This window comes from Telmatherina bonti, assembly GCF_933228915.1.
Source record: "Telmatherina bonti genome assembly, chromosome: 9".
Lineage (NCBI taxonomy): Eukaryota > Metazoa > Chordata > Actinopteri > Atheriniformes > Telmatherinidae > Telmatherina > Telmatherina bonti.
Window position 1 is genome coordinate 1,312,126 of NC_136627.1, and position 12,344 is coordinate 1,324,469.

Here is a 12,344-nt window from a genome sequence, read left to right on the forward strand (position 1 = left end):
ATACGAAGCTCTTGTTTCACCACATCGGCTTGGATTGTGTCCAATTCGCTGTTTATCACATGGAGTGATGCCTTTAAACCAGCTGCTATCCAGCAGAGGGCGGTGCAGAGTTTACTTTCCAGGCCTGACGTGGGGTTCAGACAACAGCAGATGTGACGGTGGAGGATGTGCTGATGGTGATTCCATTCCCACAGAGACTGAAACGGAAGCAGCGCAGTAGATGGCCATTAGATTATTGTTGTGTTTCTGAAGGGCCTTAAACATTACAACAATACACTAAATCACCTGGTTATAAAATAACTAATTTGTTTATATTCAATCATACACAAAGAACCTAAAAAACAGAGTTTCCTCCATTTTTCCAGACAGAAACTGAGCAGCTTAGAGGGGAAGATGAGTCCAGCCGTTATTGGTAGGAGAGTCTGTTCTGGTCCTCGCTGGATTATTAGATGCCAGTTAAACGTTGAAGAAATACTGGAAAATTCTTCCGTTGCCTGTTGCCTCAAGCGTAAATATATTGTTGGAAAAGGTAATACTTCATTACTTTGCCGTTGACTGGCAGTCCATCCCAGCTGGGGAACAATGTGGCGTGGCAGTGGAAGTGACGTGGATTTCCAGCGCGTGAACTGCTGCTGATTACTTCAGTAATTCAGTATCTAACCACATTCTTTCACCACGGAGACAAGGTGTATTTTCCTTCATGCTGCCATGAGATTGTTCTCCTGTTCTCAGTGATCCATGATATGTGCCGTATTTTCTCTCTCTTTCATCATATTTTATGTATGTACTTAATTTTTTTTCACTCAAGGCTCTGCACAGCCTCACAAACCAACCATATGTTATGGCACCACCCTGATAGAAAACAGTTTGGTGATGACTTTACACACCATGAAAAATATCCTCAGACCACCTTGTCTGAGTCCTCTCCTCTAAACTGTCTCAGTTGTATCAAAGTCCTGGCTTCTTAAACCTCGTTTTGGTTTCTCAAACCTTAAGATATTAATACCAACGCTAAAGTTCTGGCTTTCTGAAAGTTGTTCTCAAACCTGCTGAGATGAAGGTGCTTCACGAGTTTATTTGTGGTGGGTGATGGACATTGTCACATAACTTTAGTCCACTTGTTTTGCAGGTCGCTCTACTCTGCAAAAAAGGGTGATGGCGTTGTTAAGAAGAATAGAGCACCCCACACCAGGAAACATCGAGGTACCTGTTTGCTTTACGGGATTCTGTCTTCACTTTGTGCTTTCTCTGGATGCCAGCGAAAAGCATTTCAAATGGGGACATTTTCTTTCCTAACCTTCTGCTTTGCATTGTGTCCATCTTTAGGCTTGGGAGGACACATATGCTAAATGGGACCAGGCCACCAAACAGATTCTTAACTTCCCCAAAAACAAAGCAGACGATGGACATGTAAGCAGAACACTCTCTATCTTCCCAAAGACAGACGGACGGCTTGCTATCGTGGCTTAAAGATAAAGGGCTGAAATTTTTCTGGGTTTTAAAGGAAAAAAGTGGAAGGTCAGGGGCCTCATTTCTAAACCTGCGTATCAACGATGAGTCCAGGTGGTGTACGCACGGAAACAGGAAATACGGTGCAAAAAAACGTCCAGGTTTCTACAGCAGCACGTCCCACGCCTGTTTCCTTCATAAATCAGGATCAACAGTAAATTTCACCACATGAGGAAACATCTGGCCACGCCCACATGTTGGCCGTAAAAGGTCAAGCCGACGCCCTGATAAGTATTGATCCATCTCATTTCCATGACAATTTTGAACAAACGTCTCAAATTTCTCACCATTTCTTTGGTTTTGGTTATAATTGGTTATAATTGGTTGGTTATAATTGAAGTGCGGCAGCAGCTTTGCAAATGAGGCCCCCGGTCTTCACCTGGCACCAGCGAAGCGAGGGGTCCAGTTGTGCAGAAGTGTATAAACCTTTCGACAAAATGAGAACGCCAGAAACAAAATGGCAAAAGAGAAAAAGTCCTGCTGGAGCGAGAACGACTCATGAGTCATCATGAGACTGATGAGAGCGATGTTGTAGCACCTGTGGGCCAAGTGAAAGACAGGAACATGCATGTGGGAACGGCAGTCTTTCAGTAAAGTCTCACTGGAACTCTTCTTACCGAAGCGCTTCCCGACATGCACCACACACTCGGACTTGGCTGCTAGCTAACTGTGGCGCTAACAGTGGCATCTGCAAAGTTTCCAAAGCACAACCAAGCCTACTTCACACAGTTCCAAGAGCTAGGAAGCATGTCCAGCTGTGTGTCGTTGTCAGGGGGCATGGGGGGGCTTGTGTGTGGTTGTTGTAAGCTGAATAAAACAGGATCTAAACACCTCCAGCGTGGATTGCCGTTGTGCCACTGCTGATCAGTCTCTCTGCACCCCTACAGCAGGAGTGGATCAACATGACGGGCTTCCTGTGCGCTCTGGGTGGTGTGTGCCTTCACCAGCGCAGCACCCCTGGTCCGGCCACTTACAGCCCACCTATGGGTCCTCTGAGTGAGCGTAAACCCTCCATGATCTCCGTGGGACCCTGCGAAATGCCCACTGCCGTGGCCTCATCCTGCTCGTCGTCGGCGTCCAGCGAGACCCCCGTCAGCCGCTTCCTGGACCGGCTGTTGGCCCTGCTGGTGTGCGGCCACGACCGAGTCGGCCTCCACGTTCGTACCAACGTTAAAGACCTGCTGGGTCTAGAGCTCAGTCCTGCACTCTATCCCATGCTCTTTAACAAGCTGAAAAACAGCATTGGCAAGTTTTTTGACACCCAGGGACCGGTTAGTGCAGCTGTTTGCTTTCAGACTGTATTGATAGAATATTTAGTAGTTTTTTAATGCTGTTTTGTCTGAGATGTACGCCGCATCCTTCCAGGTTCCCATCAATGACACCAACACCCAGTTTGTTGAGCAGACCATCGCCATTATGAAGAACCTGTTGGATAACCACACTGAAGGCAGCTCCGAGCACCTGGGGCAGGCCAGCATCGAGACCATGATGCTCAATCTGGTCAGGTAGGCCCAGAAACAGAACGCTGCTGGGAAGTGTGAGATATTAAAATATTAAAAGTTTAAATATACTGAATGTAAAGTAGTGTTGGTTGTCACTTCTTGGTTCACAGATATTTCCCATAATAACTGCAGTCCTGGACCCGACGCAGTTTCTTATTTTAACACCTGAACGAACATTGTAGCTGCTGCAACTCAAACGTTTCCTGTAAATCCGCCCTTCAGGTATGTGCGCATCCTGGGCAACATGGTCCATGCAATTCAGATCAAAACCAGGCTGTGCCAGCTGGTGGAGGTAATGATGGAGAGACGAGACGACCTGTCCTTCTGCCAGGAGATGAAGTTCAGGTCAGTGCCCCTGAAACGTTGCTCTGCATCTAAATGTGTCTGTTGAATCCGTGGAGGGTTTCCTCCAGCTGGAGGCCCCTAGTTGCAATGTTTCACAACCTGGAGAAAAAATTAGGACGTCAGGCGGCGATTTCAAACAAACAAAACACAAGCAAGACATCTTAGTTCATTATGCATTTTACTAAATAAAAATCTTGGCTTTACAAAACATACCTAAATATTACAGGATTTTTCATTTACATAAATCTTTTCTTTGATTTCTTTTATTTAATTAGACAAAATATATGGAGAAATGAAATCTGGAATAACCCTGTAATTTTTTAATGCTGTAAGAAATTCCTGCCCAAATCTAACTTTCCAGATGAGTTTGGTGGGATGACACTGTGATGGACTGTGTCTGGGAACCTTTTCCTGGTTGTTTCCATGTAAACATCTCTGCCTTCGTATAAAAGCCATGTTTTCATATTTCTCCTGTCTTTGTCTTGTTTCTCACTTTGTAATGTAGACTGACATCTCATTATTCCTCCCAGCTTTTACTGTTTGGAGTACGGCCCGACCGATATGGATTCTTCGATACCGACGGAAAGACTTTAGAGCCGATAACCGATATAATGGCCGATAAATGCATCCACCGGAAAAAAATACAAAAATATCACTCAAAGCTAAAACATTTTAAGCTCATACTTAAACTCATGTCTACCTGTTAGACACCATGAACCATCTGAATTATTCACTGATTTAAAAGATGTAAATCCGGTTTTCTTATTCCACAGCGCCGACACACCGTCACTGTTTTATCAGCTGACCTCTTTCCTTCTTCATCGTATCTGACAGGGAAACCAAAGTGTTCCCACACATGAACCGGGCGTTCAAGTTCCTCCGCTCGCCATGACCACGCTGCACTTGTGTGGAACGATCATGCACGCAGCTTTCTTTTTTTTTTTCATATCAATCCGCGGATCACGTGTGTGCCGAACCGTAGATACTGATCCGAACGGATCGTGGATCATCTGTCCCCTTTACTCAGCGGACCTATTGGTTACCGAGCACCACTGCCCCACATCCAGGCTGACACTGCTGAGTTTCCTTAAAAAAAAATATGGCCAGACTGTTGCCGGGCGTGGCCAGGCGGCTGCCGGGCGTGGCCAGGCGGGAGCCGGGCGTGGCCAGGCGGGAGCCGGGCGTGGCCAGGCGGCTGCCGGGCGTGGCCAGGCGGCTGCCGGGCGTGGCCAGGCGGGAGCCGGGCGTGGCCAGGCGGCTGCCGGGCGTGGCCAGGCGGCTGCCGGGCGTGGCCAGGCGGCTGCCGGGCGTGGCCAGGCGGGAGCCGGGCGTGGCCAGGCGGGAGCCGGGCGTGGCCAGGCGGGAGCCGGGCGTGGCCAGGCGGCTGCCGGGCGTGGCCAGGCGGCTGCCGGGCGTGGCCAGACTGCTGCCGGGCGTGGCCAGGCGGCTGCCGGGCGTGGCCAGGCGGCTGCCGGGCGTGGCCAGACTGCTGCCGGGCGTGGCCAGGCGGCTGCCGGGCGTGGCCAGGCGGCTGCCGGGCGTGGCCAGACTGCTGCCGGGCGTGGCCAGGCGGCTGCCGGGCGTGGCCAGACTGCTGCCGGGCGTGGCCAGGCGGCTGCCGGGCGTGGCCAGGCGGCTGCCGGGCGTGACCAGACTGCTGCCGGGCGTGGCCAGGCGGCTGCCGGGCGTGGCCAGGCGGCTGCCGGGCGTGGCCAGACTGCTGCCGGGCGTGGCCAGGCGGCTGCCGGGCGTGGCCAGGCGGCTGCCGGGCGTGACCAGACTGCTGCCGGGCGTGGCCAGGCGGCTGCCGGGCGTGGCCAGGCGGCTGCCGGGCGTGGCCAGGCGGCTGCCGGGCGTGGCCAGGCGGCTGCCGGGCGTGACCAGACTGCTGCCGGGCGTGGCCAGGCGGCTGCCGGGCGTGACCAGACTGCTGCCGGGCGTGGCCAGACTGCTGCCGGGCGTGGCCAGGCGGCTGCCGGGCGTGACCAGACTGCTGCCGGGCGTGGCCAGGCGGCTGCCGGGCGTGGCCAGGCGGCTGCCGGGCGTGACCAGACTGCTGCCGGGCGTGGCCAGGCGGCTGCCGGGCGTGGCCAGGCGGCTGCCGGGCGTGACCAGACTGCTGCCGGGCGTGGCCAGGCGGCTGCCGGGCGTGGCCAGGCGGCTGCCGGGCGTGGCCAGGCGGCTGCCGGGCGTGGCCAGGCGGCTGCCGGGCGTGGCCAGGCGGCTGCCGGGCGTGACCAGACTGCTGCCGGGCGTGGCCAGGCGGCTGCCGGGCGTGGCCAGGAATAAATCCCATAGCGTGCACGCTGCCCTGTGTCCTCTCCTTCCTCCAGATGTTGTTGGAGAGGAATCTGGCCTTCAGCACCATTAATGATGTGTCGTGTTTTTTTTTTTTTTACAAAGCCACATTTTTTCATCTTTCTATGTCTGAGTTTAGTTTATTTCATTCTTTTGGTAATAAAGCTGAATGAACGTCTTGTTTTGTCATTGCTTATACATTATTGTAGTTAAACCTGATGCAGGAGTTTAACGTGCTGACTGAACACGTGTGACAAGCTTGAAAATTGGTTTGTAGCTCAGCCATCTCTAATCCTGTTGGGCACTGCCTCTGTTGCAGGAACAAGATGGTGGAGTATCTGACAGACTGGGTGATGGGAACCTCCAACCAAGCTGCGGATGACGACATCAAGTGCCTGACGAGGTTCAGCTCTCAATTTAAGTTGCATGTTGTAATGAACAGAGTCAGCTTCCTTTTCAACTTGTTGTGTGCTTGTGATGTGCAGAGACTTGGACCAGGCCAGTATGGAGGCTGTAGTATCCCTGTTGGCTGGTCTACCTCTGCAGCCAGAGGAGGGAGATGGGGTGGAACTGATGGAGGCCAAGTCTCAGCTCTTCCTGAAGTAAGAACATGCTTTTCCACTTTATACTTGGGAAACATTTGCGTCACATTTCTTCTCCACGACTAGTTGCATCCAGTCGTGATTGAAAAGGAGGCGTATGCGACTCCAGATCACTGACGGACGGCGCTCCAAAGACACAGTTATTTCCTTATTTGGTCTGTTATGGACATGTGAAAGTGGAGGAATAAAAAAGATTTAGTTGGATTTTTTACTTCACCATTGAGTAGATGAGATGGTGGACGTTGACCAGCGAAGGTCCACAGGCCAGGACTTTATGGTCCCAGGGGACACACACACATTACTTTACACACTGGAATCAACAATGCAGTCCCTTTCTCGTACAGCAGACACAGGCATGCGGCCTGTTTTCTGGTGCACAGGCTTTCTGTGCCGATATGGAGCCAGGATAGTTGGGTTTAGAGAAATCTGAAGCAGGTAGAATGTGGGAGGAATGGGAGACATTTTCTGACTTGTAGATGTGATTTGTACTTGTTTTTACACGTACAAATGTGGAGAAACGAAACTAGTCTCTGTCTCATCTCTATGGTAATCGAGCTTTCAGTTTCCAGAACATTTCAGTGACAGAGTTTCACAGGGTAACTACTGATCATCAGTAACCAAGCCGAATACTCATCCTGTCATTCTGTGCAACATACACGCTCATACTGTCTGTACGCCATACGTCTGGCTGTCTAAGACACTTCCTGTCAGATTAGCTTTACTTCTCCGTCCTGGATGGTTGTGACAGAAAAAGTTCAACAGATCATCCGAGCTACCATGTTGTGTTGATCTGCAGCACTTCTTTACTGAAAGAGATAAAATCCAAGTTGCACTTATGATGTACTGTTATGTAATATGAGAGTCAAAATGTAAACACCTGCTTCCCCCTGCATCCCAAAGGGTTCCCCAGTTGCATGACACATGGAACATGATGTTTGTGTTTCCGTGCAGGTACTTCACACTGTTCATGAACCTGCTGAATGACTGCAGCGAGGTAGAGGATGAGGGCCAGACAGTTGGGGGTCGAAAGAGGGGGATGTCACGACGCCTGGCTTCTCTTCGCCACTGCACTGTTTTGGCCATGTCCAACCTGCTCAACGCCAACGTCGACAGTGGCCTCATGCATTCCATCGGTTAGCCATCCATCAACTTTACTGACATGTTAATCATAATAAGGTCCACCGTTTTGCCCGTGAGTACTGGCATGGATTTCCTCCTTCACAGGTCTGGGTTATCACAAGGACCTTCAGACTCGAGCAACTTTCATGGAGGTGCTGACCAAGATCTTGCAGCAGGGAACGGAGTTTGACACGCTGGCGGAGACCGTGCTGGCTGACCGGTTCGAGAGACTTGTGGAGCTTGTCACCATGATGGGAGACCAGGGAGAGCTGCCCATTGCCATGGCTCTGGCAAATGTTGTTCCTGGTTCCCAGTGGGTGCGTAGCTCCACTTTACTGAAAGCTGGCAGCAAACTGTGAGACAAGCATCAGGTCTGAGCAAAAAGGAGGAAAGTTTGTTGAATGAAGTTCCCAGGCTTCACATTCAAGCTACTGTAGGCATTTTAGTTCATCCAACAGCATTTTAAAGTTTGGGTCGTCTCAAAAGAGTAAATGGAACTTTTTATGTCTGTTAAACCTCTGCAGAGCTTAGAGCAGTTACATTGTGCAAAGTTGTCTTCATGCAACCTTATCCGTCCAGCAGGGATTCATACATTTCTCTGATTTCCAGGATGAGCTCGCCCGAGTCCTGGTGACGTTGTTCGACTCCCGCCATTTGCTCTACCAGCTGCTGTGGAACATGTTTTCCAAAGAGGTGGAGCTGGCTGACTCCATGCAGACTCTCTTCAGAGGGAACAGCCTCGCCAGCAAGATTATGACTTTCTGTTTTAAGGTGGAGAACGCAGCGTGACTCCATTCAGGAAATGTTTAGATGAAGCACTCTGACATTAATTTCCCTCCTCAGGCTTTCTGTAGATCTGACCGTTCTTTGTGCTGTCTTCGTCAGGTGTATGGGGCAGCGTACCTTCAGAAGCTACTGGAGCCCTTATTAAGGGGAGTCATCACAACTCCAGAACACATCAGTTTTGAAGTAGACCCCACCAGGTGAGTGGCTGCGTCTGGGTAACAATGTGGCTCTAAAGAAACACTTCTACATTTACAGCTAGAAGTATTTTTGTCATGTTTTATTTTCAAATGTTTCTGCATCTTCAGACTTTAGATTTAGCATTTTTCCAAAACCATTGGGCATCAAACAGAAGCTAAATTTATCTGATCAGAAGCTCCACAACAACCAGCAAACGGGTCTTTGAGTTCACATGGGTACTAATAGTGCAATGAAAAGTAGGCAGCAACTTCAGTGTGTGCAAGGTTTCACCAGCCTCTCAGGTCGGTTCTCGGGGCGTGAAAGGGGTCCGCGTGGGGAGTTTATGGCTGGCAATGTGACTTTTTATTTCTGGGCACAGATTTCAGGGACACAAGTGTGACTGGAAGAAGATGCTGTATTTGCACAATGCTGCAAGTTTTTGTCAGATCAGACCAGATGAGATTTGTCACGAGGGTCGCCACCCGTCCCGTAAAATACGGAATCGTCCTTTAATCAACAGACAGCGTCCCGGATTGAACCAATACCGGACGCACTTTGTTCCGTATTTTCATAACTTTCCAGCAGCTACACATGTCGGTCACATCAACACCTAAAAATAATGAACTAAATTAAAATACAACAGACAGCAAAAATGTTTTCGTGCAGAATCTGCGCGGGTCCAGCCTCCTCCCCTCTGCGCGTGTTGGACAGTCACGGTTGCCTACATTTTTGGAGGATATGGAAATAAAAGCAATATGGATATGAAAATAAATATTAATTAATGTCCAAACCTTAAAGATAAAGTAATACATAAAATAATAAACATTAAATAAAACATAATAAAAATAGTTGCACTTTCTAATAACACAAACTATTTTTCACAATAAGTAAACAGTTTCATCACAACATAAATTAGACAAAAATAAAAACATGAGTTAAAGGGGAAATCTCCAACTTTACATCAGAATATCCTTTCTGCAATGTCAAATATCAAATGTCCAATTAGTGCCCATAGATATCTAATCATTATGAATAAAGAATAAAAAAAAACTGCCCTGCTCTCTGCACGTTTGTTATTAACAGTGTAACATAACTTTCTAATGATGCATCATCCCTTTTTCCTCTGTATGAGGGTTGTTTCAAATGATGACCAACCCTAAAACATTAATAACCGCCTGAGAAGTGCGCTGGTCTCTGACACTTTGTTTATTACAGTATCATTGTCCAAAGACATGAGAATTTCTTTCTCAGTGCACATGAGCAGGAATGCCTCCAGTTTCTTCTCAGTCTGTTGCTGATGTATTTTACAGTGGAGAAACTTCTCTTACAGGCCACCTGTGTGATGGAAAGGGTTAATAGCAACTTGTAGGCTGGTCCAATCACATGTTGGGCATCAGTTAGCAGGTTGTACTGAGAGAGGAGGACATGAACACAACTGACACAGTTTTTACAGGAGGAACACATTTAGCTTTCTAGTTCAGCATCCTGCTGTTCCATGGAAGGATCCTCCTCTCCTCCATGTGGCGTTTCCCTTGCTGTCCTGACAGTGGAACTATCCAGAGGGGACATCTTCAGTCTGTCCCACTGACATGCAAGGCTGTAGAGTTCACTACATAATGTGACAACTGTAGCTCTACTGTCAAACTTAAGCAGACATTTGCTTATTTCTTCCAGAGCTGAGCTGGGGAGTCTGTTTTCTCCCACACAAGCAAAGTTTCGTGGATCTAAGCTGCAAAATCAGAGCAAAGCATTGGCAGAAAACCTCCTATGGATACTGTCTGTTACTCTGTCCAGACTGACATTATAAACTTTCATCTTGAAATCAGTATCGGCTGATGCTAGCTGCTCATCTTCTGCAGGTTCTCCTGGCATTCTTTTCTTTTTTCTGAACCTTTTCTCAGGAAGGGCTGTCTGCACTACCACCCCACATTCTCCTTCCTCTTCCAACTTTACATTCGCCCACCTCACAAACTCATCAGCTGCTCTCTTAGCTCGTTCCCAGTCCCTCACACTCCCTGAGACCCTCCTCTGTCCCCTCAACTCTAATCTAAAAGATGTGCATAACACCAAACATGAATGTGATTGGGGGACTGCTCAGAGAGGAAAACCCAGATACTGTCCCTGCATATTGGCTGCACCATCTGTGGAGTTTCCCACACATGTGAAGATACTGAGCTCTGGTAGAACCTTTTTCAGAAGCTCTGCAAAATACTGGCCAGTAGACGACTCACAGTCCACTATAGCTGTCAGTCTTTCATGAACAACATCAGTTACATCTTAGGATGATGGAGCTCTTTGCTGCTGACATCTTGGGTGGTGTCAGTTTGGACTGAAAACATGCCAGCTTGTCTTACTTCTCCAGCTGTAATCACCTTTATCAGTTGGCTGATGACGTCCACAGCTTTACTGAACATGTCTTTTGACAGCAGTGTGACTAGAGAGCCTTTCGCACCAGTTTCATGCTTCTTGCTGTTTTCTATGCAAGTTTTCACATGTTGTTGTAGGCAGATGTCATATCTACTCAAAAGTAGAATCAACTCTAAGACGTTGCCATGGTTACCAGCAATGTTGTCTAGGCTCTAACCTGCGTCTTCTTTTTCGCCCCTGTAGCTAAGGCCACATTTGCCGATAACTTTAACTACATCCATCACCTGACGTTTCTTCTTCACTTGCTCAGTGTGCATCAACATTTGGTTGCAAGTCAACAGGATTTTCACATCTGCTTTTTGTATATTCAGAAATTAACCTTCTGCGCTCTCTTTGTGTGCCTTACTTTTTTCATGTTCCACTCTTCTTTGGTGGAAGTGTTTCCAGTCTTTCATGCCTCCTTTTATGAAAAGGCCATCACTAAACACAGGTGATAATGCCAGATAAGCAGAACAGAGACGGATGTTTTTCACAGTATGTCATCTTTCCTGATAAAAACTTTTGGTATGGCAATATTAGAGGTTTGATGAGGATAATAAGAAAAAAAAAAGTAATCAAAACTAACAACAGACTCATCTTTATCTGTCTCATTCCTAACATGAGGTTCGGGTTTGTGCTGCTGAGATGGCGTCTCTGAGTAGACGCTTCTTTCCCTTTCACTCTTCCTCCAGTTTCCCTAGCTTCACCTGCACCTGGATCACTATAAAACATCATTATTTGTAAAGCTTTAGCACTTTGATAAAGAAAACACTTTTTTTTCCAACCTTATTGAGATATTTTTATTGTTAAAATATGCAGGCCTCATTTTTATACATATACATATATATATATATATAATATGTATTATATATAACATTTCATTTCAATTGTGGGCTTTGTATATTGACTATCTTACGTTTAAAAATAAAAATAATGAGTCACTACTATTGTTTGGGCAGAGACAGTAACTACTCTCTCTGAGTTGTTACTCAGAGGGTAGTTATGACTGAGTAATTATGACTCCAATATAACTATATTGGAACTAATGCTTGCTTGTTCACACTGTTCAAACAGCTCACCTGTTCCTTCTATACGGACAGGACCAATCTCCTCCTCCCTCCTGGCATCTGGCTCTGCGTCTGACACTAAAGCACATTTTAAAAAGGGTCATAATTCTCAGCACAAAACTCTCCTGACTAACCTTCCTGATCAGTTCAGTTTCATTAATATGCTGCTGTTGTCCCCGACCTCCAAGCATCATGTTGGAACCAAACTGCTGCCAAACGTCTAGAAGTGGTGCAACACATCAGAGGTGGACAATTCTCATTTATTCACAAGTTTAGTCTCATTTCTGTCTTTAAGTCTCCGTCTCCTGCACCTCCTCCTCTGCCAGGACACGCCTGCTGGGGGGACAAGGTGGACCAAGATGCACTTTCTCCCTACATTTTACTGTCTGACCACTTTATTTGTCCTTTCTGGATAAGTCCGGTGGTCTGATGAGACGCTGACAGCATCTGTCCCCTGCTGACCTCCTCTGTCTTTCTGGTGGTGCTGATGTCCATCCCGTCTCCACCAGATAAAATACTTTTAAGTTTCACAA

At 47.8% G+C, this 12,344-nt stretch overlaps 1 protein-coding gene across 1 annotated transcript in view; it reads left to right on the forward strand.

Annotated features, from left to right (window-relative positions):
• Positions 1-12,344, forward strand: part of nf1a (neurofibromin 1a) — a 177,398-nt gene that overhangs the window by 68,176 nt on the left and 96,878 nt on the right. Inside the window, 11 exon segments of the mRNA XM_079246402.1 lie at positions 1,130-1,203; positions 1,327-1,410; positions 2,397-2,780; positions 2,875-3,014; positions 3,234-3,356; positions 5,974-6,057; positions 6,140-6,256; positions 7,208-7,389; positions 7,481-7,692; positions 7,985-8,146; positions 8,261-8,358. Of these exon segments, the coding sequence (XP_079102528.1) occupies positions 1,130-1,203; positions 1,327-1,410; positions 2,397-2,780; positions 2,875-3,014; positions 3,234-3,356; positions 5,974-6,057; positions 6,140-6,256; positions 7,208-7,389; positions 7,481-7,692; positions 7,985-8,146; positions 8,261-8,358 (1,660 nt within the window).